The sequence below is a fragment of the Colletotrichum graminicola genome, assembly GCF_000149035.1.
Source record: "Colletotrichum graminicola M1.001 genomic scaffold supercont1.11, whole genome shotgun sequence".
In the NCBI taxonomy this organism is placed as follows: Eukaryota; Fungi; Ascomycota; class Sordariomycetes; order Glomerellales; family Glomerellaceae; genus Colletotrichum; species Colletotrichum graminicola.
The window spans coordinates 969,470-995,364 of NW_007361015.1; the positions used below are offsets into that span (position 1 = coordinate 969,470).

The 25,895-nt window shown below is 54.1% G+C and overlaps 8 protein-coding genes and 1 non-coding gene across 9 annotated transcripts; 6 read left to right on the forward strand and 3 right to left on the reverse strand.

The window, feature by feature from the left end:
* Positions 1–1,187: 1,187 nt before the first annotated feature.
* GLRG_03805 (uncharacterized protein) lies at positions 1,188–1,587 on the forward strand (the record flags this gene model as incomplete). Its single annotated transcript, XM_008094490.1, has 2 exons — positions 1,188–1,374; positions 1,559–1,587. 2 exons carry the CDS (start codon positions 1,188–1,190, stop codon positions 1,585–1,587), a joined length of 216 nt encoding a protein of 71 aa, XP_008092681.1.
* Positions 1,588–1,733: 146 nt separating this feature from the next.
* GLRG_03806 (uncharacterized protein) lies at positions 1,734–1,991 on the forward strand (the record flags this gene model as incomplete). The annotated part of the gene is made up of 2 exons (XM_008094491.1): positions 1,734–1,784; positions 1,881–1,991. The coding sequence occupies 2 exons, from the start codon at positions 1,734–1,736 to the stop codon at positions 1,989–1,991; spliced, it is 162 nt and encodes a 53-aa protein (XP_008092682.1).
* Positions 1,992–11,963: 9,972 nt separating this feature from the next.
* On the forward strand, positions 11,964–13,319 carry GLRG_03807 (Gti1/Pac2 family protein; the record flags this gene model as incomplete). The annotated part of the gene is made up of 1 exon (XM_008094492.1): positions 11,964–13,319. The coding sequence occupies one exon, from the start codon at positions 11,964–11,966 to the stop codon at positions 13,317–13,319; it is 1,356 nt and encodes a 451-aa protein (XP_008092683.1).
* A 775-nt stretch (positions 13,320–14,094) lies between these two features.
* On the forward strand, positions 14,095–15,240 carry GLRG_03808 (CDP-alcohol phosphatidyltransferase; the record flags this gene model as incomplete). Its single annotated transcript, XM_008094493.1, has 4 exons — positions 14,095–14,318; positions 14,416–14,729; positions 14,795–15,041; positions 15,147–15,240. The coding sequence occupies 4 exons, from the start codon at positions 14,095–14,097 to the stop codon at positions 15,238–15,240; spliced, it is 879 nt and encodes a 292-aa protein (XP_008092684.1).
* Positions 15,241–15,625: 385 nt separating this feature from the next.
* GLRG_03809 (glucose inhibited division protein A) lies at positions 15,626–17,817 on the reverse strand (the record flags this gene model as incomplete). Its single annotated transcript, XM_008094494.1, has 3 exons — positions 15,626–17,311; positions 17,379–17,643; positions 17,696–17,817. The coding sequence occupies 3 exons, from the start codon at positions 17,815–17,817 to the stop codon at positions 15,626–15,628; spliced, it is 2,073 nt and encodes a 690-aa protein (XP_008092685.1).
* A 559-nt stretch (positions 17,818–18,376) lies between these two features.
* On the forward strand, positions 18,377–18,492 carry GLRG_12512. Its single transcript, XR_001139445.1, has one exon. It is a non-coding gene; the product is annotated as a 5S ribosomal RNA (ribosomal RNA).
* Positions 18,493–18,728: 236 nt separating this feature from the next.
* On the reverse strand, positions 18,729–20,545 carry GLRG_03810 (Sec1 family protein; the record flags this gene model as incomplete). Its single annotated transcript, XM_008094495.1, has 2 exons — positions 18,729–19,343; positions 19,412–20,545. The coding sequence occupies 2 exons, from the start codon at positions 20,543–20,545 to the stop codon at positions 18,729–18,731; spliced, it is 1,749 nt and encodes a 582-aa protein (XP_008092686.1).
* Positions 20,546–21,200: 655 nt separating this feature from the next.
* On the forward strand, positions 21,201–22,525 carry GLRG_03811 (uncharacterized protein; the record flags this gene model as incomplete). The annotated part of the gene is made up of 2 exons (XM_008094496.1): positions 21,201–21,247; positions 21,319–22,525. The coding sequence occupies 2 exons, from the start codon at positions 21,201–21,203 to the stop codon at positions 22,523–22,525; spliced, it is 1,254 nt and encodes a 417-aa protein (XP_008092687.1).
* A 49-nt stretch (positions 22,526–22,574) lies between these two features.
* On the reverse strand, positions 22,575–23,681 carry GLRG_03812 (CAAX amino terminal protease; the record flags this gene model as incomplete). The annotated part of the gene is made up of 3 exons (XM_008094497.1): positions 22,575–23,057; positions 23,122–23,505; positions 23,586–23,681. The coding sequence occupies 3 exons, from the start codon at positions 23,679–23,681 to the stop codon at positions 22,575–22,577; spliced, it is 963 nt and encodes a 320-aa protein (XP_008092688.1).
* Between the last annotated feature and the right edge of the window lie 2,214 nt (positions 23,682–25,895).

Below are 25,895 nucleotides of genomic sequence, written 5' to 3' on the forward strand. Positions count from 1 at the left end.
TCTTTCTAGCTTATAGTTAGTATATTAAGAAGTTGTTAACTTAATATACTTATCTCTTATTGCTACCTTATCTAAGGGTGATCTGACTTTGGGGGTGATCTGAGTTGTAGGGTGGGGTCTTATGCATCCAGCCGGCAGGCCAAGGATGCGACGTGAAGAGCGTGTCGATCCCGGGTCCATAGCCCTAGTGCATTCATCGTACCTACATGGAGGTTTTGGAGAGCTTTAGGGATAATATGAGCTTGAATCGTAACCAATTGTCACGTGCGAGGAGATGGGATGTAATGGAAAAGAGATGGATGGATTCATGAGGAATGGACGGAGTAGTAGTAGGTAGGCACCCTACTTCCGGCCGCAACCCTCAACCAATCAGCCCCCTCCCCCGGCAATCTCCGTGTCCGGCTGCAGAACCAATGGCTTGGGGCTGGCTCCGAGCGCCCGCAGGACCGAGCGGCAAATTTGACAGTGCCTTAATTGGCGAAAGAGAAAAGAAAAAAAGGAAAGAGAAAAAAGCTTGAGAGCTGGGGTGTATTACCTATTGTTGTCAAGTTTGACATCGAGGAACACACATACAACCAGCATTGTAGGCACCTGTCAGTACAATGCACGGATATCCGGGATGCCGACAGGCACGCGCACGCGCACGAGCAGTGAATAAGAGAAAGAGGGAGATACAGCACAGGAGTGTAGGTAGCAAACGGGCTGCTACGTGATGCAATGCGATGCGAAGCGATGCGCGGCCAGACGTTTATGCCAGCGAGTCCCGAGTCCTGGGGGTCCAAGGCCTCAGGCCTTGGCTTCCGCTTACCTCGGAGCCCCCAAGCACACACGGGAGGTGTTTCCCTTATGTGCGTGCCTGAGGAAGAAAATCAAAGCCGCCAGGCATAAATCCAGGTATCCAGGCATTCATTCAGTGCCTCGATCTACCGCATATCTAGGTAGGTAGGTAGCTAGCTAGCTAACAGCCACCTGGCCGCTGAGCCAGCAGAATTGGGTTATTGAGGCACAAAAGCTCACTTGCCGACAAACGCCGACTGCCCTCGAACGTCCTATACCCGTTTAGTGTACTGTTGCAGCTACTGCTACTGTTACTGCTACTGCCACTGCTACTGCTACTGCTCGTAAGCCAATACCTAAATTTGCCTTCAACGCTAGCCACCTTGCGCCCGTCCCACTCATCCGTGCGCATGCGAGATGATCATCCCCCCACCACTACCATTACCAACACCACCGCCGCCGCCGCCGCCGCCGCCGAAGCCACCCTCACATCGGAGGCAGCTCCGACAACGGGCAACGGGCGACCAGGTATCCAAGGTTGTCGTACCAGGACTCAGGATGAAGTCTTTGTAGATGCGTGGTGGGAGCCACTAAGTCGTATGTACATGTGTATGGGTGAACCTTGGGCCCCGTCACTTTGGGGCGTCGGAAATCTGCGCATAGGCTAGGATGCCTTGACATGGATGCTGCATAGCCGTCGCCTAACCACGCTCCACTTCTCGACTTTGTAAAGTACATCGTACATGGTCCTAGGCAGACAGGACTGACTGTACGGATATAGGGTTTGCTTCCGCCTCGCTACATCCATGACCAACCCAACGACGTCTGGCTTGCCAGCTTGCGCTACGAGAACATGGACGCGCACCCTACAATCACCTCGACCAACACGCACTCGCCGCCACAATGCGCTTTTTGATCGCCTTGGCGCGTTGGCTTCGACCTTCCTTGATTCCAACATGGCCATCCAGGTGCCCGCTGGTGTAACAAAACGCACAGGCGCTTGCAAGGTACGCACGTCACCACGCTGCTAAAAGTGGCATGTTGGAGAGTAGTTGGTCCCCACGATCCCCTTTATAATGGTTAGCGCACCACATACGGTATAGCGTGTGGGGCTCCTGGGACATGGGAAAACGCGAGAACGAAACTGGGCTATATTGGGCCAGCAGCATACGGCCATGATGCAAACGGCGAGTGTCATGAATGGCGACGTCTAGGCGGATACCTACTGGGCGGGACGTGGAGGAGCACACTGGCGGGGTCGTCCGCCAAATGCTATGCCCATCGAACTGCCTTTACGTTTTCTGCCACCCGAGTTGTAGCTTTGACTGAAGCAATTGGATGAGTCTAGGTATTTTGACATGCAATTAATTTTCGGCCATACTCGCGGTAAGTTGTCGTGCCGTAACTCAAGGCCCGTGTTTGGACGCATTACTCGGACCAGGATGACCTTCGATCGCCTGCCCACACACAGTTCCCCGGGTGAGAATTAACTTCCAAGTCGAACGGCGAGCGACCTACCATGTACCTTTCCTAATGGGCCCCGGTCCGTCCTCGGTAAACCCTATGTGGTTCAAACAACGTAGACGAGATGGCTTACATTATGCAGCTCAATGGTCGGCGTGCCATTAGTTTGTAAGGACGGGAGTCTGGATTGACACTTGCCATGAGTGCGGGATAACCCATCAGCAGTGCCACGCTTGCATCGTCAGTGAAGAGATGCATCATGCCCAGCATGTGTGTGGCATTCTCACCATGGCAATACGAAGTACAGGGTGGCAGGGGAAAGTTATCGCCCCCTGTGATGTTACCCCCCATAGCTTACATCACAATGGAGGGAGAATATTCACCAACAGAGAAGTCCCTAAGTGTCCATGTCTCACCTAATAAGGCGGTTTCCCATCTAGCCTGTGCAATTGACGTATGTTATGAGACCTCACCGGTCAACAGGCACATACCTGCATGTTCGGCTCGCCCTACGATACCAATAAGGTTAGCTCTGCGAAAGGGGGATGCTGGATGTGTCATAGAGCTTAACACCCCCCTCCCACTCCGACTCCTAACGGAAAAGGGGGGGGGAGAGAGAGAGTTACTATGTCAAGGCAGTGTGATGCGTGGTGCGTGCGCTGTGGGCGGCTTTACCGTCATTTGAACCAACTAGGTATGCTACGTACGATGTACATCCTTCTGCTAGGGTTGGAGATGATGAAGTGGTTTTGGTTGCGCTCACCGGGCTACTCACATTCCGGACCTGGCCTTCCAGAACGCAGGTGCGTTAGCTGTATGCCTAGGGCTAGATTGGGATGGCGTTGCGATGCATAAAGGGCACCGGTGCAAGCGAAAGGGCCAGGCACATGAGGTACAATACGTTGAATAAACAGTGAATGACTGTAGGTGAGCCAAGATAAGCTGTATGCTGTGCATTCGCATGTCTCCCTCCGCCTTTCCATCTCCTCCCTCTGTAATATACTTGTTCCCTTTTTTTCGTCTCTTGTTCTCTGCTCTTTGCTACTAGCACCACTCGATATGGCGGAGATGCGTTTGTCGTCGTAGGATTCGGTTCGGGAAAACAGACCCTCGGTGGACGACGACAGGTAAGTAAAGGGTGGCAGGGCTGTTGACTACCCCTATGATGTTAACCCCCATAACGGATATCGTAATAGAGGGTGAATATTCACCAAAAGTGAAGTCCTGTAGTAGGGGGCCTCGTACCATTGTACATCGTACGTAGTGGTGCAAGCCCCCACCTTCCCTAATTATTTCTCCACGCGCCCCAAGGGAAGGCACTGGTGCCACCCATGTCTTCATTTGCTGCCGTGCCAGCAAATGGCATTGTCTTGGTGGTATATCGCGTAGCTGTGGGATTGCGAGGACATCGGGCTGCATTGTCACGGGAAAAGGACATGGACCCCCTCCCACGCGGGCGATGAGGGATGGACAAGAAAGAGAGCTAAGAGAGTTGAGCGACCACCATGTCACTCCGTTCACTCAACACACCCCCAACATGCCCATCCACACACACACACACACACACACACACACACACACACACACACACACACACACACCCTCCCTCCCCCACCTGCACTTGTTCCTTTCTCTCCCACACACACATCTCTGTCCTCCCACCCACTCAACCACAACAGGCGACTCCATCCATTATTTGACCGCACTGCCACCCATCGGCCGGCCACCTAATGCCCATCCATGTGTTGATCATTCTTCAACCCTTCGGGGGCCCCCCGGGCCTGAGCCTCACACCCCGCTAGCGATCCCGGCGTTGGCAGCCCATTGCAAGGGTTCCTGTGATCCCCTGCTATTTCACCGGCAACCTACTGGCTCGGCTTGCGTCTCCTGCACATGCGGATCTGTCCTGTCCCTTGACCAAACTGACAGGCTTGTGGCACTTGTCCCTTTTTCTTCTTCTTTTCATTTGTGGTGCACTCTCACCTCCTAACCCCCTGTCTTTCTGCTGGTCACTTGTTCCTTCCCGCCTCCTTCTTCTCCATCTCCATGGGTAGAATGGCGGTTAGTCACAGACAGGCCTTTGCGTAGTTACCGAGAGAAAAGAAACAAAAGAAAAAGAAAAAAGAAAAACAACCGCATGGGTAGCCCCTTTGCCAATCAGGCCATCAGAGACCTGACGGCGGATTCGGTTGCTGGTCACATTGGAGGGAATTATTGGACCCGTCAATTGTTCCTCGAATGGCTGTCTGAGGCTACCAAGTAGTTTATTGTCTCTACGCCCATACGGTACGTACCCTCCATCTCCCAGTTGTGTGTGGCTTTCGCTGTGGCTTTCTCGGTACACTGCAGTCAAGACATTTACTCGCATAACACATGACACGTGGGGTGCCAGCCGCCTTGTGGTGGCATGGTCCATTGCGGACACAGGTCATCCGTACCTTACCCAATGCGGACACTCCGATCACACTTGCTGGATCAGCCAGTTAATGTTTGACTACATACTTACGGATACCTTGACTTATTTTCCTCAAATGTGAACAATAGGGCCGGACAGGAAATGGAAGGGGTCTCCTAGCTTGTGAAGCTTGAGCTCAAGACCTGGTCCTTACTGCGTAGAGCTTTGGCAACATTGGCGTCGTATCCTTTCCCTTCCATGCTCCCCGTCGGATCGATCTTTAACCATTCCACTATTTCACAATCCCCCACCAAGTGATCCTGGCCAGGATTGAGAGCCCGGGCCCTGCTCAGGCACGAATCAATACCCGCGCGGAGCTCTAAATGAGCAAAACCGAAAAGCCAAGGCTGTTTTCGGCCAGAAACACCCCTGTACTGCCTTCTCCTCCCCTGCCCCCGCTGTTCTTGATTTGCTGTTTTCTAGCACGCAGGGCCTTTCCGTGCATTGTTTGCGCTTCCCTGCTGCTCTGACACACCACGAAGCTAATAGTGTCTGGCACTGCGAAAACGAGCCACAAGCACCGACCATGGCACTTCCTCACATTGTCTTGGCTAGCGGGTCTGACGGGCCCCCCCAGGCCCAGGGCCATACAGAAACACGCCGTATAGTACGTACTGCGGTCTCTATCTACCTGCCGTCCAAGGTACCTACTGCCTACTTACGTACCTCCCTTCTACGTACCTATCTACTATGTATATAGGTAGTCTGCAATCACTTGCCAGGATGTACGTTCGCCAGTGGTTCCGGCACTCTGCCGACGGTGTTCAACACCAATACAAACACTCCTTTCGGCATCAATTTGGAGCTTCAGACGAAGAGGTGATTCTAGGAAGCTAATGTGCCCTGACGCAGCTCGAAACCCACGCGAACATTGGAGCGATACGCAAGAGAGTACAGCACCAACGCTCCACTCAGCCAGTGGTAGTCGTGGAGATAGAACCGAAATAAGGTGGGGGAACCGTCAACAAAGCAGGGTGGACTATCCGTATACAACCCGAAATAGTATATTCGACCACCGATGAGAGGAGAGATGCACCTACTGGGCAAGAGAAGGCGTGACATGCGAGTCTATCCATGCTTGGGCGCGCTCGCCATTGTTCTGGGAACATGTTGGTGGCAGCATTGAATCCATGGGACGTATCACCCTCGCCCTCACGGACACAACGAACTACCTATGTACTGTGGGTACTGATGAAGGGTAGGTCTGGACTGTCTCGGCGGATTGGTTCGGTCCATTCTAGCTCCTTGGGCTCAGTCCCGTTCCGTCCAGTGTTAGGCCGGTTCAGTCGGGACAAACATCACCAAAGGGGGGGGAAACGGACGAAACCAGATCAGCACTGCATTGGCGTAGCATGCCTGCGAACTGCCTTAGCGTTTCCCATGGCTGTTTCTCGGCCGGGCTCATGGCGCGCTTCGGATTCGGAGCAAAACACATCCTTTGACGGCTGCCCTCAGCATCTAAACTACCGCGGTAGGTGCGTTGACACGCGTACTTGACATATCCGGTGGCATCGAGCTTTGGGGCGGGCAAACTAACGACTCGCAATCGGAACAAGTCCCCTTCCCATCGAGAGACGTATCTCTCGCCAGCCTTTCACGGTATTTAGACTCCTCGATGCCTCACCACGCGCGTTGATAGTACACGGTTACAAGCCCTCCCCTTGTCTTCTTGTCGGGTGTATCTTCCGCGAGGGTGTGGTTGACGCGGCTCACAATTTCGCTATAGCTCTCCATGTAATGCCGTAGCTGGCATGAGATCTTGGACCACAGAGGGCCCGTGGATGGATGGCCCGAGATGTGGGATTTTAGTCTTCCAACGTGGGCGTTACGAGCGTTGCAGTCGCTGGATTCTGATGGCTTGATAGACGGACGGACGGACGGACGGACGGCCAATATCGACGGCCATGCGTCGCTGCTGGTCTCTGCGCAACATGTTGGGTGGCCTGTGTGCCAATAGCATCCGCAGATACGTACCTCTCGCTTGACGCTCCCCCTCTCCGTACGGACATGTGGCTAAGGAGATATCCGTCACCACCTAGACGGAGACGTGTTTCCCTGTCTCAGATTCTTCAGCAGGGGGCGCTGGAGCTATCGGTATCGACATGCCACCTTCCCTTCCCTTTTGTCGTCTGTCTTGCCTGACTCTTGCCAGCCCTTGACCGGGCAAGCTTTTACTCTCTCTGCGGTCGCCTCCCCCCCTCCCTTTCTGCTATCTTCTTTTCTCTCCGCTGTTTGTTCCCTTACGCCATACATAGTCTATCGAGTCCGTGGGCTGTACTTTCCTTGCATTGCATTGCGTTACCTTTCCTTCCATTCCCGCCTGTGTGCTCCCCTTCTCCTACTTTGTTAGCTGCCCAACCATGCCTTTCCCATGACAGGCTTAACCTTGGTGCTCCATCCAGTCTGCGGCATAAGGCCAGGCAAGGCAAGTGGTACAACTACTTTGGGTGGGCATTTTGGCAGCAGTTGTCGTAGATTGTCATTCAGCGAAACACGTGAAGCGACAGCGAGGGAACACACATGGAGACGTTTTATGAGAGACGGGGGCTAGAAGGTCGGTCTCTTGAGGAAAGTAGTGGAACGAAGCGTGGCGGGTATGATGTATGTACCTTGAGTTCCTGGTTTCTGACTTGCGTAGATTGATCACCAAATTTTAGAGGAAGCTGTCCTTCCTCCTTACCCCCCCCCCCCCCCCCTCCCCCCCCCCTCTCTCTCTCTATACCTCAAGGTACCGAGGCTGTGAGGCTGTGAGGCAGTCACAGGTCGAGAACCTACCTATAAGATGGACACACACGGCCCACGGTACGTGTCTCTTAGGGCAGGCCAAAGTGGTACTCTCTCCTCTCTACCTACCTCTCTCGCTCGCTTCGACCTTTTCATCCTTCAACGGCAACGGCCAGTTCAAGCAGGTACCGTCATCGTCATCGACTCCTTCGCACTGCCGCATCCGTACCCGTCTCATCACGCACGCTTCTTGCCTCATTCTGATACCTTTGGCCGTGCTCCTCCTTCACTTCATCGCCGCTCTCCTTCATACTCCTACTCCTTCCCGTTCTCCCCGTTCTCCCCGTTTAACGCCTATCCTACCCCATCCTATCGTCCCATTCTATTCTTACCCCCTCCCTCCAATACCTTGTCCCATCCATCACCGTATCTCAGTAACATGCCTCAAAGTACGGATATGCCTTCATCTTCCCCACCCCTGTCCACCCCATACTATACTATGTACCTTCTGAACACCCATCTCGCCCGTACCTCCCGGCCCCTGGAGATTCAGCGAGCACGATCTTGGCGCTACCACCTTTCGAGACGCGAGGTACATCTGACCTTTTCCCCATCGCCTCAGCTCACCACCCAGTCGCTTGGCGGCACCGCATTGCTTCGCAAGGACGTTCGTTGGGCGAAGAAACAAAATTCCACTCAAGGTAGCGAAGGCACAGCTCACGTCTCCTTGTGGCGTCGCAGAAACAGGTCCCCGGCCCATCTTGACGTCGGCCAGCTCCCCGCTGCAATAAACAGATTCTACCTCATTATCGCGGTGCAGTCACTGTACTTTCTTTTCTACCTTGCTGCAAAGGTGAATCAGATTGGACCTCAGACCTGCTTACCCCTTTGGACTTGGCCTCTGCAGACGTCCAACAATACGTAGACTGCTGTGGTGGATGCGACCCCGAGGTAAGCCTCCATCGATTAACCCCGTCTCCTAGGCTTTGACTTTGGGATTCTGTTGAAGAAAGACTGGGGAATCGGCGTCTTAGGACCCGGCCCCTCATTTCCATCTTGGCTCTACTCCCGGACGAGACAGCATGCTCCTCCTTACCAAGACACTGGATCTTTGGGGTCCCTAACATTCCCTACCTTGTTTGTGCCTTGCATTGTTTTGGAGCAGCCGTAGCGGCGGCAGTCGCCGTATAGAGAGAGCATCAACATCCAACTCCGCATCGAGACACCACCACCAACTTCATCACCGACAACATCACTGCACTCCCACACCCCACCCCCTTTCAAGTAGAACACCCATTCCACCACCGCTATAGACGAGGCAGAAACAATAGGCAAAACATGAGCATGATGGTTACGCCATTGTTCACTCACAAATACCAACCCGACGGCGGCCGGTATTCTAACCCTGGGAGAAGGGGAGAAGGATTTTGGAAATCTTCCAAATTGTCTTGGGCCAACTAGAACCATAAACAAAGCATCAAGCATCAGCTATCATGGTGTTACCATTCGATCGCTGGCATCTCCGTTGTCTTGGCGTGCTGCCTCTTATCCTCTTTCTCTTAGACCTTGAGGCGCCTGAGCTTAACCTTGCTGGACTATCTGCCCTCCTCTTTTCTTCACTCCCAACATCCGTCCATCTAATCCATCCCACCAGCGGCGGCAGCAACGACAGCCAGCCAGCAGTATTGGACTACATTACATGATGGTTGTCTTGTCTACCCTGCCCTTGGCGATAGTGCCGCGCCAAGGCGTACCACCTGGTACGTTTGCTTGGGCATCAGTCACGGTGTCTTAACACTCGGTACTTGGCCGTCAGTCTCGTGCGCAACATAGTGCCGACTTACAAAAGTACGAACTACCTGTGCCAAGCACCTGCGCTACTGACCAGGCCGGCCCGCCAGTCCAGCACTGAGAAGGTGAGCGTAAACAGCAACGCATTTGCAAAGCAGAGCAGGATACTAAGGTATAACGGACCCAGGATAAGGCTTAAATACCTTCAAGGTGCATGTGCCAGGCTGCTTGCCTGTCAGCTCGTAGGCCTAGCCAGTCCGCCAGTCGGTTTGAGCCAAGTCCAAATTCCTCCTCTCGCTCACTTGACAAAGCCCTCTCAGAAATACCTGCATCTGCGCTTGCACTGGTAATGTTACTGACCGTCATTGGATACTTGCACCTCTTTCTTGCTCTCTGTCTGTCTGCTCTTGCGTCCGTCTCGCCCGCCCACTAGCTTCTCCATCTCCTCTTCTGGCTCACATGCATGCCTACATGCCCTACCATACCTACCTACTTCAGCAGGTACTGAGAGGCATTTCTGTTCTCTGATCGCCGAGCGTTTCCACTCCCATCTTCCCCCCCCCCCCCCCAACCACCCACCACCCACCACCCACCACACACACACACCCACCCACACACACCAACACACACACACATTTCTCATCGCTGCACTTTTCTTTCTCTCTGGTCTTCCTACCCACTTCCTCCCTCACCCACCCCACTTCTCTTTCCTCTCACACCTCCTCCCTCCATCACACTCCTCTCCATCTCTATTCAGCTATTACGCACCCCCCCCCCCCCCCCCCGGGTATCCTGCTTGCCGGTCTGCTCCTTGGGTTGTGTGTCTTTGCGTCCAGTCCCCAGTCCCAGATCCATCGCCGCCGCCGCCGCCGTCGCCGCCGCTGTCTCCTCCGCCTCACCCTACCTCCACGTTCGTCGGCTCTGCTTTCTCCAGGAACAGACGGACATGCACTCGTCTCCATTATCACATTGCAGCGACTGTTGTTGAATGCCTGTCGCTGCAGGGCTCTCATACTCCATCCCCTCCTCGTCCTCGTCTCCTTCTACCGCACCACCACCGCCGCCGCCGCTCTTCCCTCTGCCCCGTCCGCCCTGTCTTGCTTGGCTCTCTGACGTACATGGTAGAGCTTCATCTGCTACCCTTGCTCGGGTTCAAACAGCTTACTGCTACCCTCGACCACGGCACCTTGCCTGGCCTGGCCTGGCCCTACGTCGGCATCCCGCCTTGAGCCTTGGGCCCGATCTGCCCTGTCTGTTGACAAGGCCTCGTCTGCCCTCTTCGCTCGACCTCGTCTTGTATTCTCCACCCGGCTGCCCTGGGCGAGCTCCCCTTGTCGCACCGCATCAGCACCTGCGCTGCACAGCAAAGTACATATTTCATCCAGTGTTCCGATCTTCGCGCGCAATTACCAGTTTTACCGTCGGGCACCGACATCTTATAAGTCCCCCGCGACATCCAGTCCCCGTACATCAACCTCTTGCATCCCCGGTTCCTGAAGCTTGTAGGAACTACACGAGTTCGAGGCCCAACCGTTTGGTTCTAGAGTCAAAAACCTCCGAGGCCCTCCTTCTGTTTGCATCCCTCCTTCCCGACCTCTAAATTCTAAGGGTCCCGCTCCGCATTCATCAACCTTTCAACTACCAACCTTCCTCATACACTCCTCCTTCTACTACTTGCTCTTGCCCGCCACCCGCAACCTTTACCGTCTTCCCTCCTTTGCAACGGGTTCGACCAGCGTTGTTCATCTGCGTACACGTACATGTCAAACCCACACGGTCATCGGCAGCCACACCGCACCGTACTTTAGCAGGGCCAGAGAGGGAATACCAGCACGCGCAGCTAACAAGACTCCCGCCCATCGTACCGCCCGTGCTGCGCTCGACAAACCTTAAAACACTGGATCTCACCATTAACCTCCAGTTCCTGGCCCACGCAAGCCACAAGCCTCTCACATAGGCACTTGCCTTGCGGACCACTGTGCTGCTGTTCATACATATCCAACCTGCAAGCTTTACCCCATCCTTGGTACAGCCAACAGATCACAAGGGGGGAAATATATCCGGTCGTCAATTCGAAGCACTTTCCCACTTGGCCACTCAAGGTCCCCTCGCCAGACTCGGCCGTGGTCTTCAGGCCACAGTCACACAGGTGTTGATCAGTTGTTTAGCAAAGAGAGAAGAAGGAAAAGAGGCGCCAGGGGGGAGGTGGTACTGCAACCTGGATACGACCACAAGTGCAGGCCGAACCAAGGTCCGACTGCTGTGATCCAGAGCTCCACCCACGAACTGTACTTACCCTACCCATTAGGTCCTCTTCCCATTTTCTTCCCCTCTTCCCCCTTTGGAGAAACACTCTTGAACTTTAGCTTTGACACCTCTTGGTCTGCCACTCGCTGTTGAAAGGCCAGCCCCCCCTTCCGCGCTTCTTTCATCCTCTTCCTCCCCCATAGTCATTTGTCGGAACCTCGCGCTCTGGCGAAGATCATCACGTACATAACGCGCACCAACAAACAACAACATTAGCGCATCAACACCAACAACAACGATCACCAGCGTTGCTGACAGCTGTTCCCTGCAACCAAGTCGACCGGCCACGCATTACATCCACCATATTCCAGGTTTGTACTCTATTGAATATACCTTCCTCCTGTACAGCATACTCGGTCGGTAAGTGGCGCAACTCTGCAATCATTTCCGCAAACGTTGGTGAAAGTAACTTACACGATTAGACTCAACGCAACCGGAGGCCAAAATGGCAAACTCCAACGTTCCGCTAAACCCAACCTTCTTTGGCCATGTTGCCTCCACTTTGGATGCTCTGGTTCTGTTCGAGGCATGCTTGAGCAGTGCCCTGCATCACGTCCCCAGACGGCCTCACGATCGCGAACGCCAAGATCTTATCAAGAGTGGCAATGTTTTCATCTACGAGGAACACTCGTCCGGGATCAAGCGCTGGACCGACGGTGTTGCCTGGAGTCCCAGTCGAATCTTGGGTAATTTCCTCATTTATCGCGAGCTCGACAGACCGTTCCCTCCCGGCGAGAAAAAACGTGCCATGAAGCGCAACAAGAAGCCCACCGGTGTTACAAAGCCCGAGGTCACGCGTCCAGGAAGCGTTAATGGAACGGGCGCCAATATGGGCATGGGAGATGGTTCGCAGGGCAACAAGGAGGCCGAACGCGCTCTCATCGGCTCTCTAGTCGACTCATATCCTTTCAAGGAGAACGGTCTCGTGAAGAAGACGATCAGCGTTACATACCAAGGCGTGCCGCACCACCTGGTGTCTTACTACAACGTGGAAGACGTCACAGAAGGAAAGCTCATGACTCCTTCCAAGGACCACCAGCTTTCCACCATCATCCCTCGCGGGGAGTTGATCATGTCACAGAACTTCCGGGCTCCCATTGATGAGGTCGAAATGGACGACTCCCGTGGCGCCCACGGCCTCTTCGCTCACGCTTATCCGGTCAACGGCCATCATCACCAAAGCTTATCACGGGCCATGTCGGTGCCCTCGTTGCACCACATGGGCGGCGGCATGGGCGGGCCCCAGTTTGGACAACCGCCTTATATGTCGTCATATTTAAGCGGTGTTCCGGGATCTGTGAGTAACGTGGGCTATGCACAGGCCCAGCACCCAAGCTACGGGTATGACAATATCAGCAGAGCCGGTCGGTATCCTACTAGTGCTGGCTTGACCCCCGACATATCCCGAACCATGGCTCTCGAGTCGCAGCATCATCCTAGGCGGCACTCAGCAGCTTACGAAGCTACGTCAGGCCCAGATATGAGCCTCGCCAGCAGTTTGCCAGCCGTCCCGACAGACCCCTCGCGCGGCATGGGTGGCAACTACATGACTTCGATGCTATACTCGCAGCAACGTGTTCACGACTTGTCACCTCACGAGCCCTTCCCCTCACCCTCTCCCCGAAATGTTCACTCGGAATCGGGGTTGGGTGGTGACCGATCGATACAACCATTTGACGGACTGGGTACTCGCGAGACTTGGAATTCGTTCGAACAATTAGAGGAAGATCAGGGACAATATATCTCCCAGGGAAATACTGCTTGGCCAGGCAGCAACAACAACTCATTGGGTAGAACTTGAACAGGAGCAACGCCAGGCACAAAAAAAGTTACAGCCACCGCAGCCGTCTAACGCCCGTCGGTGTTGGACGTCGGAAGGAGTATACAACTATGATATGGGTCCAACAGAGGACCGCCCTTGAACGACAGTGTGGAAATGTTGCGGGGTTACATATCCTTGAGTGCCAGGAAGAAGAAGAAAAATGGGCGTCGAGCAAAGAACCAAAAACAGCGCAGCGCCAAGGCTGCGGTTTGCGATGAGCTTGTGCTGTTTGGAAGAACGAAACGGGCACGCGAGAATGGGGCAATACGGCCCCAGAGTATTTTGGATCCGGGGAAAAGGTCTAGGTTGCGCCATTAAAAAAGTTTACCTGGAAAGCAATTACAGTTTGCAGCCATACATGTTGGGTATGCCACGCGATGAAGATTTTATTCTAGTGTGTTTTGTGTAACCTTGGGGCGTTACTGCATGCAGTCTTGCTATGTCGACTTGACTGGCTGGGGACAGTTGCACGCTTTCTTCGTTTTGTACCTACCTAGTTTAAGAAAGACGGAGAGCCAGTTATGCGAATAGGCATATCTATGCAAGTAAAAGATGAGCTTCCTCGGGGACGATGAATGACGACGCGCGGAATGACGTGACACAGGGGGCCAATGACTGGCCAAGCTTGCCAAACTCCTACGTGCCCCACCCATGATCTGCTTTTGTGAGTGAAGGTCAGCGTCAACTCAGGCGGATCGATTCGAAGCGAGGCTGGTGCCAGTGTCCAAGTCGGGGCTCTGCGAACGACACGAAGATGTTGATTCTCAGGCTTGGTGGCCGAAGGGCATTGGTGCAATTAGATCGACTATCCGGCAGCGGCAATCGTTTATTTCATGCGTTGTCGTCATCAGCGTACCACCGGCCGTCGCCCAGGCAAGCGTCTCTTCCTATCAGCAACAATACGATCAACAGCCCGCTATGCCCAACCCCGGGATGTGCCGCCCGCTATGCGTCCCAGCCTGGCGGCAAGCCGTCCGGGTAAGTCTAATCACGTCGTGGTTGCTGTTGTTGCTGTGGCGCAATGGGGGAAGAAGACGACCGTGTGCAACAAAGACTAACCGTTTCTTCAACGCAGCACGGCAAGCAAGATCGCGGCGAAGCTCCCAACGCTACCGAAGAATCTCCATGAAGACATCCGTACCCTGCCGAACCTACTGACACTATCGCGCCTTGTCGCTGCGCCCTTTGTCGGCTATTTCATCCTCCACGACCAGCATGCTTGGGCACTGGGCCTGTTCGCGTACGCCGGCGTGACGGATCTACTGGACGGCTGGATCGCACGGCGGTGGAAGCAGCAGACGGTGGTCGGCACCATCATCGACCCAATGGCCGATAAGACACTCATGACCATCCTTACGGTGTGTCTGGCGGTACAGGGGTCGCTTCCGGGTGAGTCTCTAGGCCGTCTGTCTGTCGTTGGAGGAGTGTTCGCTGACCTGGGCTATCCTCGGCAGTATGGCTCGCGACCATCATCCTCGGCCGCGATGTCGGCCTGGCCGTGTCTGCTATCTACTACCGTTGGATCTCCTTACCGCCTCCCAAGACCTTTGCGCGATATTGGGACTTTTCTCTACCCTCGGCCGAGGTCCGTCCCACGACCATCAGCAAGTATAATACGTTCCTTCAACTCATCCTTATTGGCATGACGACCGCCGCCCCGGTGTTCAGCTACGATCTCTCAACACCATTGACCATCATGCAGTACGTTGGATTTGTCCCTTCAACTTCGCTCCCCTTTCTTCCGTCCATGTAGTTGAACGGCGGATGAAAGTGGTGCAAAAGAGGTAATGCTGACTTTGGTGGCAGGTACGTTGTGGCTACCACGACAGTCTGGAGTGGCGCGAGCTACATCTATACTAAAGACGCGGTCAAGATCTTGACGCCACCCAGCAAGGTTTGAGAAGTCTCGCAGCTTCTTCATCAGCTGCCTCCGCTGAGCGTGGAAGCTTTGCAACCCTGTCAACTAACTGAGGCACTTGCTGCCCCAGTCAGCAGAGAGCCCCGGACGTCACATACCAGGGAAACGAACAATAAGACCTTTTGCATGTAAAACATTTAACATTTTTTATCAACTGGGCCCGGAAAGAAAACTTTGTAACATGTACGCATCAAAAGGGGTGTTACGGAGAGGTGGGAACCAACAAAGATTGTAGTGTACATTATGATCACAAAACGGGGGTCCACACTCGGACAGCAGGCATCACACCAAATATTTTATCAAACATCAGACTGCCCACTACTTTTGGGGCTAGTTTACATTCATTTTACCCCTTCAAGAGGGGCATCTACGGAACCGGAGAGATGCCCTTACCTTCAGAGGCCTCTTTGTTCGTCCGCCATGACTTGGACATGTTTGCCATCGCTGTGCTCCGCTGTTGACGTTGAACATAGCCTAGCAAACGTACACAACCGGACGGCGTGATGCCTTCTAGCCGCCTCGCCTGAGCCAGAGTCTCGGGCATGGTCGCCTTCAGAACGGCCTTCTCGGCCATGGCCAACCCAGGAACCTTGTCATAGTCAATCCAGGCTGGCAGCCGCAGGCTTTCGTCCCGGGCAAAGACCTTACGCTCGGCGAGCTGGCGCTTGATGAAGGGCGCATACGTGGCCTCGATGTGCACGCGAGACCTGATGCGCTCGGGGAAGGCCTCAACACCGGGCACCGCGGCCGCGACTTGGTCCATGGTTATGTTGCGCAGCCGGAGCATATCGGTCGCGTCACGTCGGGTGGCATCCTCCTTCACCTGGAATCCTTGCTTCAACCACTCTGGGCTGCTCTTGCTCGTCGACGATAGCAGCGCCATGAGGTCGCTGATTTGCTGTTTCTCGTCACTGAAGGCTGCCCATCGCTCGTCCGACACGACGCCCCACTTCCGTCCTTGCTCGGTCAACCTAAGGTCTGCATTGTCCGCTCGCGACGTCAGCCTGTATTCGCTTCTGGTTGTAAACATCCTGTACGGTTCTGTGACACCCTTTGTAATGAGATCGTCAATCATGATGCCGATATAACCATCCGCTCTTGAAACTGCGGCTGGGGCAAGACCCAGCGCAGATCGGCCAGCGTTAATGCCGGCGATAATCCCTTGCCCAGCAGCCTCTTCGTAACCGGTGGTTCCATTGATTTGGCCCGCTAGGAATAGACCGGCAATGTTCTTTGTCTCGAGCGTTGCCTTGAGGCTTCGGGGATCAATGTAGTCATACTCGACGCCGTAGCCCACTTGTGTCATCACGCAGTTTTCCAGCCCTGGAATGGAGCGCAGAATCTGCTCCTGCGCCTCGGGTGGCACAGTCATGGACAATCCGTTAGGGTAGACGAGGTCGCTATCGAACCCCTCGGGCTCTAACCAGACAATATGCCTATCTTTGTCGGAAAACCGAACGATTTTGGCTTCCAGCGACGGGCAGTATCTCGGGCCTTTAATAGTTTCTCGGATGTGGATGGTCTTTTCCAGGTTGTCACGCACAATCGCGTGCGTCTTCTCGTTGGTGTAGCTCACATGACATGACATCTGCTCCTCGACAGCGACCCGCTCATTTAGGAAGCTGAACGGCATCGGCGGGTTGTCACCTGGTTGCCTCTCGAGATGAGTGTAGTCAATACTGTCTTTGGCGATACGTGGAGGAGTTCCTGTCTTCAGTCTCCCGAGGCGGAAGCCGGCGTCTTTCAGTGATTTGCTCAGGCCGAAGGACGCATCTTCCCCTATGCGCCCTGCAGGGTACGCCTTCATGCCAATGTGGATCTCGGCGCTGAGGAACGTTCCGGTTGTTATGATTACGGCGCTCGTCGGGAGTACCTCGCCAGACTCAAGTCGGACTCCCGTGATCTTGCTTGGGGCAGAGCCCGTGGTGTCTGGGTTTGCGCTCGTGACGATGTCGGACACGCTGCCGAGGACGATTGAGAGGTTGGGGTATGTCTCCAGCTCTTCCCTCATGTGTTTCTGGTAGAGTTTTCGGTCGATTTGCGCTCGAGGGCCCTACACATAACCATGGCGTTAGCAATACGGTTCCCACTACCATGAGAGCAAGCGAGCTTCTTCGTACCCATACCGCAGGACCCTTGGCTCTGTTCAGGACCCTAAACTGTACACCGGCCTTGTCTATGACCCTGCCGGCCAGCCCATCGAGCGCGTCAATCTCACGAAGAATTATTCCCTTTCCAACGCCTCCAAAAGAAGGGTTGCAGGAGCAGGTGCCGAGATTCTCTATTTTGGGGGTAACGAGAGCTGTTCGCGCGCCAGCTCGGGCGGCGGCGGCGCATGCTTCCGCACCCGCGTGGCCACCTCCTACCACGACAACATCGAACGTCCTTTGCTAAGCGTCAGCAATTCTTCGGGTGGCCTAGGTGCTTGGCTGCAAACCTGGCGCCTTCTGCAACGGCTGCAAACCCACGCCTGCTGATGGTCTGTGGAGAACGAAGATGCTGCAGCTTTCTAGCAGCACTGCGCGGCCGCAGCTTCAACGCCGTGGAGACAGATCGCATCGTTCGTCCCCGTTGGAAACCCAACAATCCGTTCAATTTGGTGCGCGGTCTATATCTGGTGTGCTAGAAGAACCTTGAGGTAAAAAATGCGCTTTCTAGGGGTTCTAATGTTGGCCTGCGAATCCGATAAGATTTCGCCCCTAGTGTCACAGTGTAGCACAGTGACATTGTCGGTGCACGGCGCCTATGACCACCGACCACAGGCCTGAGTGCACACCTATCTTATCTCATCTCTTGAGGGAGGTGTACGGATAGCCCCCTTCAAGACCAATACGTGTGCTAGCTTGAATTCTTAAATCAAACCACACCCGACTAAATCAAGGATCAGGCTCACGCTAGACTCAATAGCTTGGTTTGAGAGTGGTGACACAGGCAAATGTTAAGACGTTCCATAAAAGCGATTCCCCTATGCGGCATTCAATGGCAATATCTGCCAGCGGCCCTTTTAGAGACCAATAAGCTCCTATTTTCCGCGCTAACTACCAAGGTGTTTCTGAATCTGGACGGCTACGCTGTGCATCATCCTTTATATACTATGCTGCTTGTCGAATTGACACATACGACCATACCCACTGGAGAACTCGGGATCCCGTCCGCTCTCCCATAGATAAGCCAGTGAGGGCCGGATTAGTAGTTGGGTCGGTGACGACCAGCGAATACCTGGTGTTGTATGTTTTACTTTTTGCTGAGTCTCGTGTGTGTGTGTGTGTGTGCTTGATCGATAGAAATGACTTTTTTCCTCCTTCAATCTCCCCGTGCTTTCCAATGTTCTGTTCCTTCGCATTGCAAGACATTCAGCTTTGCTGGATTGGGTTGCAAAATACGCTTGGATTAGGTCTTCATGGACATAGCCCTATTATACCTAAATCCTCCTCGTCCAAATTAGCACTGAAATTGTTAAGGCCAGTACTCTATCGCCGCGCCGCTGGTTTCTGAGTCTCAGGCCACAATGATACGGCGTCTTCAACTTCCTCTAGAAACGTTGCTGAGTTGTGGATCGTTGTACCCCCAAGAACTAGGCGCACGCCAGGCGTACTTGCGTTGATTGTTGCAACCGTCTTGGCCTCCTCATACGTAGCGCCGCCGACAATGAAAACAATGATATCTTGAGGCTTGTCCCGAGTGGTGCCTCCACCCTCGACAAAGGGATACTGTTGCTCCTTGAGCCTTCCACGAATCAGGTTCTGGAGTGTGCTCTCCAGCATAGGACTGTGCTGGGTGTACACATTCTCGACGCCCTTGAGTCCCTTAAATCGGTTGCCAGCCCCTCCGAAAATGCCGGCTCCCTCAAAGATATCCGTGATGCCTGTTTGGGTCTGAGACTGTTGTAGCGTGGAACGATATGTCACCAGCTTCGACACAAGATCTGCTCGCCGTACCGAAACGCCGCCAGCTGCCACTAAGAGGTCGACAAGCATGGGAAGTGCATTCGAGGGGTTTCGCTCATATCTCAATGCATAGAGAGCAACGAGGCCAACCTTGCTATCACTTGTAACCCTGGGAGACTGTATGAGCTTTTGGATGTTCTATGGGAGAGTCGCATGCGTTAGTCATCGTGCGCAGGCCCGGCATTTCTGTATTTGGCGATACATACCTTTACATCGGTTGCGTGGTTGTCGTTACACGCAAGGCTCTGCTCAAGCTCGCTCACCTCAAGCAGGTTTTCCGCCCCAACGCGCCTGCTTAGCTCCGACACCAGAGTGACGTGTTTGCTAACATTCCCGGAGAGCTTACGGAACTCGGGATACTCCTCGATGAAGCGCTTCATATCCGAAATCGACTCGATGTTTGCGCTGTTCTGAGTCTTGGACTGATACTGCTCGACGTAGTCCTTGATGTTCCCGCCCAAGTCGCCAAAGTTGAGATACATGTTCTTCTTGAAGAAAGGGTCCTGATCCTGGGACAAGACAATTTCTTTGAGCTCTGGACGAATATCCGGCACATCACTAAGATCAACCCGGCCGTTGGTGATGCCGAGTAGATGATGTACCATGGCTTGATAGGTCCACTGGGTAAGCAGTGGTGTTGCAGGATCCTCACGCCGGTCGATAATGAGAAGAATAGGAGGCGTGTCCACCTTTCTAAAGTCGAAAAGCTGTTCCTCTTGTGTGATGCGATATCGCACCTCTGTTGCCAGCTTTTTTGTAAGTGGGCTGTTCTTGGCATACCTTATCAAAGGCTTCTTTTTCAGAGCGAGAAGTACGGCAATGAGCCCGTCGGCACTTCTCTGAAGAGCGTCGGAGTTCCAAGTGTCTGGGCTGCTCGCCCAGACACGCTGATGGGGAAGGCCGAGACCAAGTGAAAATAGATCGGGGTTGATGACAATGAAGTCTGCAAAGTGCTCCTGGACAAGCTTAACGACTTCGTGGTCGTCGGCTTCGGCAAGCCTCTCGAGCGAAGACTTCTTGACCACGTTGGTGAAGTACAAGTGATACTCGCCATACTTGGGTTCTCGTAATTCATCGATTAGGAGTTGGATCGATTCAGGGGACGGCCGAACAAGACAAAGACAACGAAGATGGCGCATCTTCTCCCTGTTCACGTTGTCGATTCGATCGATGAGGTAGACCTCATGGTTCAACAACGCTGACTGAGTGATGGCTGTGGACACAATGGGCACCGTTTCGCGATCCAGCAAAAGGACCTTCATCTTCGCCGACTGGGATGAAGAATCGGCCGAAGATATCATGCGAGAGACATAGCCGGCTACTGCTTGTGCCACATCCATCCTGGCCGACGGGCGCCCAGCGCAGAGAACAAATGTCCGATGAATTAAGCCGTAGGCACGGGGGGGAAGGTCAGGTGGTCCTAAGCTGTGTCCAGATTCGTTGGGAGGAGGGTGTTGCCGATCACTTTTTAAGAAAGAAGACGCGAATGCACAAATTTTGGATGCCCCGGATGTGTCGGTCGTAGAGCAAGCCGGGTCGATGGGTAAGATGCAAGGTCGTGGTTGTTGTTATCCACGAAATTGTCGGCGCATCCCTCGCTGTCGTTGGATGGGATACGTAGCTCGCCGTGACAGCTCGCCTGAGCTCCCTGGACGTGCCCCACGTTGGGTTGGTACCGCAAGGCAGGTACGTCGGGTACAGTGCCAGTAATGGTGCCTGGCAAAGACGCGAGTGAAACACTGGGGGATGGTGGATCTCCGCCCAGTAGTGACGTTTAGCTTCTTCACAGTGCTAACCCGACCAAACGGGCACCTTTTCTCTGGTTTTCCACCTGGTCAGTTATCTCAACAGCGCTCTTCTTTGACAGCTTGACCGGGGCCTTCTTCAACGTCTAAGCTCAACCTGTAAATCTGCATTGGTCTGCCTCATGGCTTTGTATCAAGATAGTAACGATTCTTCTTGTCGCTGACCAGCCTGCCTTTAACTACGAAGAGCATGGAGAGTCTGTCCACGGACACTTGCCCAGCAAAGGCAGAACCGACGTGAGTTGTATATCCATAGATATGCCACCTCTTCTTGACGGAGTGTCACGTGCTAATATCCGTTGGATTAGGCTCTCGTTCACACAAGGCCTCATTCTGGGCCAGCTGTCGGTGGTTCTGGTCCTTGCCGCCTTCATCAAATTCTTCATCTTTGGCGATCCTCCCTCACCCGAGGTGACAGCCTCTCTAAGAGCAACGGAGCGCCGGTCTAGAACTTTAGCTCATAAGCGCTCTTTGTTAAGCCTGCGGACTGTCAACGCGAAGCAGGGCCAGCAGACGCTCAATCGCAAGAAGTCAAGTGTTCTCCGCAACCCTCCCAACCTGACCATTGGGTCCATTCTCAGTAAAACCTACTACAACGTCGACGGCCACCAGCCGGAAAGCCTGGACTGGTTTAACGTCCTCGTCGCGCAGACCATCGCACAATTTCGGAGCGATGCACAGCATGACGACGCCATCCTCAGCTCCCTGACCAAGGCACTCAACGGAGGCTCAAGGCCCGATTTCGTCGACGAGATTCGCGTAACGGAACTGAGTCTGGGAGAAGACTTCCCCATTTTCAGCAACTGCCGTATCATTCCCGTTGACGAAGATGGGCTGAGCCTAGGCAATGGCAGGACACTCGATGCCAGCGCAGCCACGAGGGAGGGGACGAAGCTACAGGCACGGATGGATGTTGACCTTAGCGACATGTTGACTCTCGCTCTCGAGACCAAGCTTCTCCTGAACTATCCAAAGAAGTTGAGTGCGGTGTTGCCTGTGGCTCTCTCCGTCTCGGTGGTCAGATTTAGCGGCACCCTGTCCATCTCCTTCATCCCCAGCAATCCCTCACAGTCAACCCCCACCATGATGACCTTCAGTTTTATGGATGATTACCGCCTCGACCTATCAATCCGGAGTCTGCTTGGCAGTCGGTCAAGGCTGCAAGATGTCCCCAAGATCGCCCAGCTGATCGAGGCACGTCTTCACCGTTGGTTCGACGAGCGATGCGTAGAGCCTCGGTTCCAGGAGATTGCATTACCAAATCTCTGGCCACGCAAGAAGAACACCAGAGGGCCCGAAGACGGCCTGGCCGAGACCAATGTGTCAGTGGGAAGAGCGAAGGGGAAGGACATCAACCAAGATCTCCGAGCAGAGGCCCGAAGAGAAGTTGAGGCTGAAGCAGGGACTCGCACAGGCCGCGAACATGACTCTCTTCGTCGCCGGAGGATGCGGAATGAGGATGACTTTGCTATGCCAGGCTCGTTACCAGGTATGGATGTTGACATGAGGATGTAACATACCTCTTCGGATACCATCTACCGTAACTATATATACAAGGCGCCCCTCAAGCACCTTGCGACACCAGGGCCGCCGAGCTCTCAGTCAGGGGTAACAGGCCCCTCCACCAAAAAAAGGCACCAGCAAGCAAAAATACATAGTAAACAAATGTCCATTTCCGACTATCAGCTTGCGTGTAGTGTCCATGGGCGTGCCAGTAGGGTTCAACGGCTCCCCAAAAGCGAGGAAGGCCCATTGCGTTGCAGAAAGCATGTACCAATACGATGGCTAGCAAGCTCCCCGACCGCAGGAACAAAAAGGTAGCATACGCACCAAAAAGCGACGTGTAACCAAATTGAATGACAGAGCGGGCAACGGCGGCTACAAGAGGCACCTTGGGGTGGTTGATGCGGAATTCGTAGAAATGGTGAACATGTGCGAGACCAAAGATGAAGGGGGACATGAAGATGGTCTGGGTCAGGGACATGCGGGCGCAGAGGAGTAACGGCACCGAAGCCGATCGGAACAACATCTCTTCGGTCAGAGGCCCCTTGGAGGTTCGGGTTAGATTCCTGGTAAGACGAACTGAGTGGCACGAAAGAACTACAACATACCATGACGATATTACGCCACGTCGTCCACTGAGTCCAGACGCGAACCAGGGGATCGAAGGCCCGCCAGTCTTCCCAGACGCCGTCAATGAGGAGAGTCTCGTACAAGGGAGCAGCGAATAGGGTTACGGTGAGAGCCAGGCATGCGGCAGACTCAACTATACCCAGCGGCCAGTATCCCATGGCATGAAGGGGACCAAAGGGCAGAGCACCGTCAGGTAGGCGAGCCAGGATAACATAGGTCAAGGCAGAGCACACCCCGGTGGAGAACAGGACAGAAGTGATGCGGGTACGGATGACGGCAGGGTCATCTCGAGAAAGCGTCGGTGAGGGTCTGCTGGCGGGTGAGATGTAGAGTGGTAGCACGTAGATGGCAGTATAGACAACCTTGAAAGCATGGGTTAGTGGCTGTGTAGCGGGCCGGCAAGGAAAGGTTGGGACAGATTCGGAGAGGACTCTGTACATACCAGCATTGCGCATGCCGTCAGAGGCTGCAGTGACGCCGGTTGTATGTCGGCAGAGCCGGCGCCGGGCCCAAAGCCGAACTTGCTATCAGTAGACATGGAAGCGGCCGGGTCAAGTCGGTAGTATCCGGGCGATGTGCAACTGGGTTCGCGCCGTGAACGGCTGAAGGGAAAGTTAATGATCCCTTGACAGGCGCAGACTCTGGTGGCTTGAGTGCAAGACAACAGCCTAGGTGTGTATGCTGCGGCTATTTCGGGGAGGCCAGAATTGACTTGAACATCAAGAACGAAACCTCTTGAATGAGAAAAATACTGGTCAGCTGGCCGCACTCTGTGAAGCACGGCGGGTGGGTACATAGGCAGTTTAGCACCCACACATACCAGGCACCAGGTACCAAGACACATTCATTCATTGACTTTCCTTGCGGGCCCCGTCAGAGTTGCTGAGGTTGTCGACTTACATAATCATACGTCGTCCCTTGGGGGGGGGGGGGTATCGGGTATCGGCATCTGTGCCAGGTTCGGATGGGTGAAACCTGTAGGGACATACCTACAGTAGCCTAGCAACGGCGGTTATCAGCGTCAATCCTCACTCACTCCCTGTATTACCGACGATGCAAATCAGCAGTCCTCTTTCCCAGCCAGCGCGAAGCTGCCGCGCGCGAAGCGCCAACAGCAGATTGATGAGTGTCTCGGTTCGGCCCAACAAGCGCACAAATATGTTTAGCCTGTACAAACACTTGTCCTCAAGACGTATGCGGCCCAACTTGATGGACCGTTCAGTGAAGCGAAACCATCTGCGGCCTATCGCGTGCATAGACGCTCCAGGAGCAGACTTACCCTCAACCAGTAGCTTGCCATGAGCTGAGCCTATCCTCAAACCGTGCTGCAGACATGGCCTCAGGCGCTTGTCCTACCCGAGCTGCTGGGCTTGGCTGAAGATGAACAGGGGCAGCATAATTAATGACCGCCATCACCAAGATACACTCTCTGGTCTCACGTGTAGGAAGCGGAACGCCCCGTGGACATCAATTTGTTGGTGTAAGAGCAGAGCCGGGCATGTCTCAAGTTACTTATATTGGCGGCTCTTAAGGCTACTTACCCACACCCGTATCATCTGAAGTCTGGCATTTTGAGAATCTGACTGTTTGCGCCTCACTGCCCGACGGAGGTGCCGGGCTGACAGGACCGGCGCTCCTGCCTGCCTGTGTCCGAAGCACGTAGGTCCACGGTCCGTGTACAGCAGCTGCTCCTACAATTTTCCCCCCTCCCTCCATCTCTTTTATTTTATTTTAACCATGACTCTCTTTCGGTCTGAAGACGACAGCCCTGAAAACGGGAAGCGCGTCGAGGGGAAGACACCCCCTGTGTTTTATACCTTCGCCTCAGGGGAAATTGGCTGCTGAGTTGTCAGAACCTGCAGACTGTAATGTCCCACCTTTCCATTTAGTGTATCCGTATGTTGGTATTGCTGCAACGCGGTAGTACTACCTACCTCTGCATGCAAGGACAGCGAAGGCGCGAACTGCATGATCCTTGGGCGGCTGGACTAGGGAGAGAAGGACAAGTGGTAGAATACGCAACCTATCGGCATTGGTCCGTGACCTGGGCTTTTCGATTTGTCTGCCAATCAGAATGACCAATTCAAGAAAACGTAAATCAAGGCCTTCTCCATGCTCGGTCCGCCGTCAGTCACCCCCTGGAACCTGCTTTTCTCCTATCCATCATTGAAATTAATTCCTCTTGCATAACCAGAACAACGGATAGAGGGATGACAGACAATGCCCCATGGCGTTTCCATCCGCCTAGCAAGTTCCCGCCTCCTCTCCGGCCAAGCCAATGTTCCTGGAATACGGTAACACTGCACCACCAACTCGGGGTTGCCGGCCAGCCCGCGCCTGGCAATGAGACGATAAACAATGGCGGTCAGACATGAGGCCTATCGAAGGCTTAGAGCCGTGGCCCTTGGGGGCTAACGTGAAGCTGGCCGACGTTTTGTATCTGGGGTGTATCATCACGGCAAGGGGCCACCGAGCACCGAGAACTGATGCGACACCGTCGAGTCGAGTCCGAGCCAGCCGTTGGGGGGCTTTTTGTGGCGCGTTTAGGAAGTACCGGGCAGCTTCGCAGTGCAAATGCAAAATGCTGCTGCAGTCAATCAAGACTCCGCACCCCACTAGATGAATCTGGTGGGCCTTGGGTATACTTGAGAAACGTTTTACGGGTACAGCGGGGGACCTGCCTGGTACCTACCCACTCAGACACCCTGCTCAACAGGGAGATAGCCGTTCTCAATGAACTGCCCATGGTTCG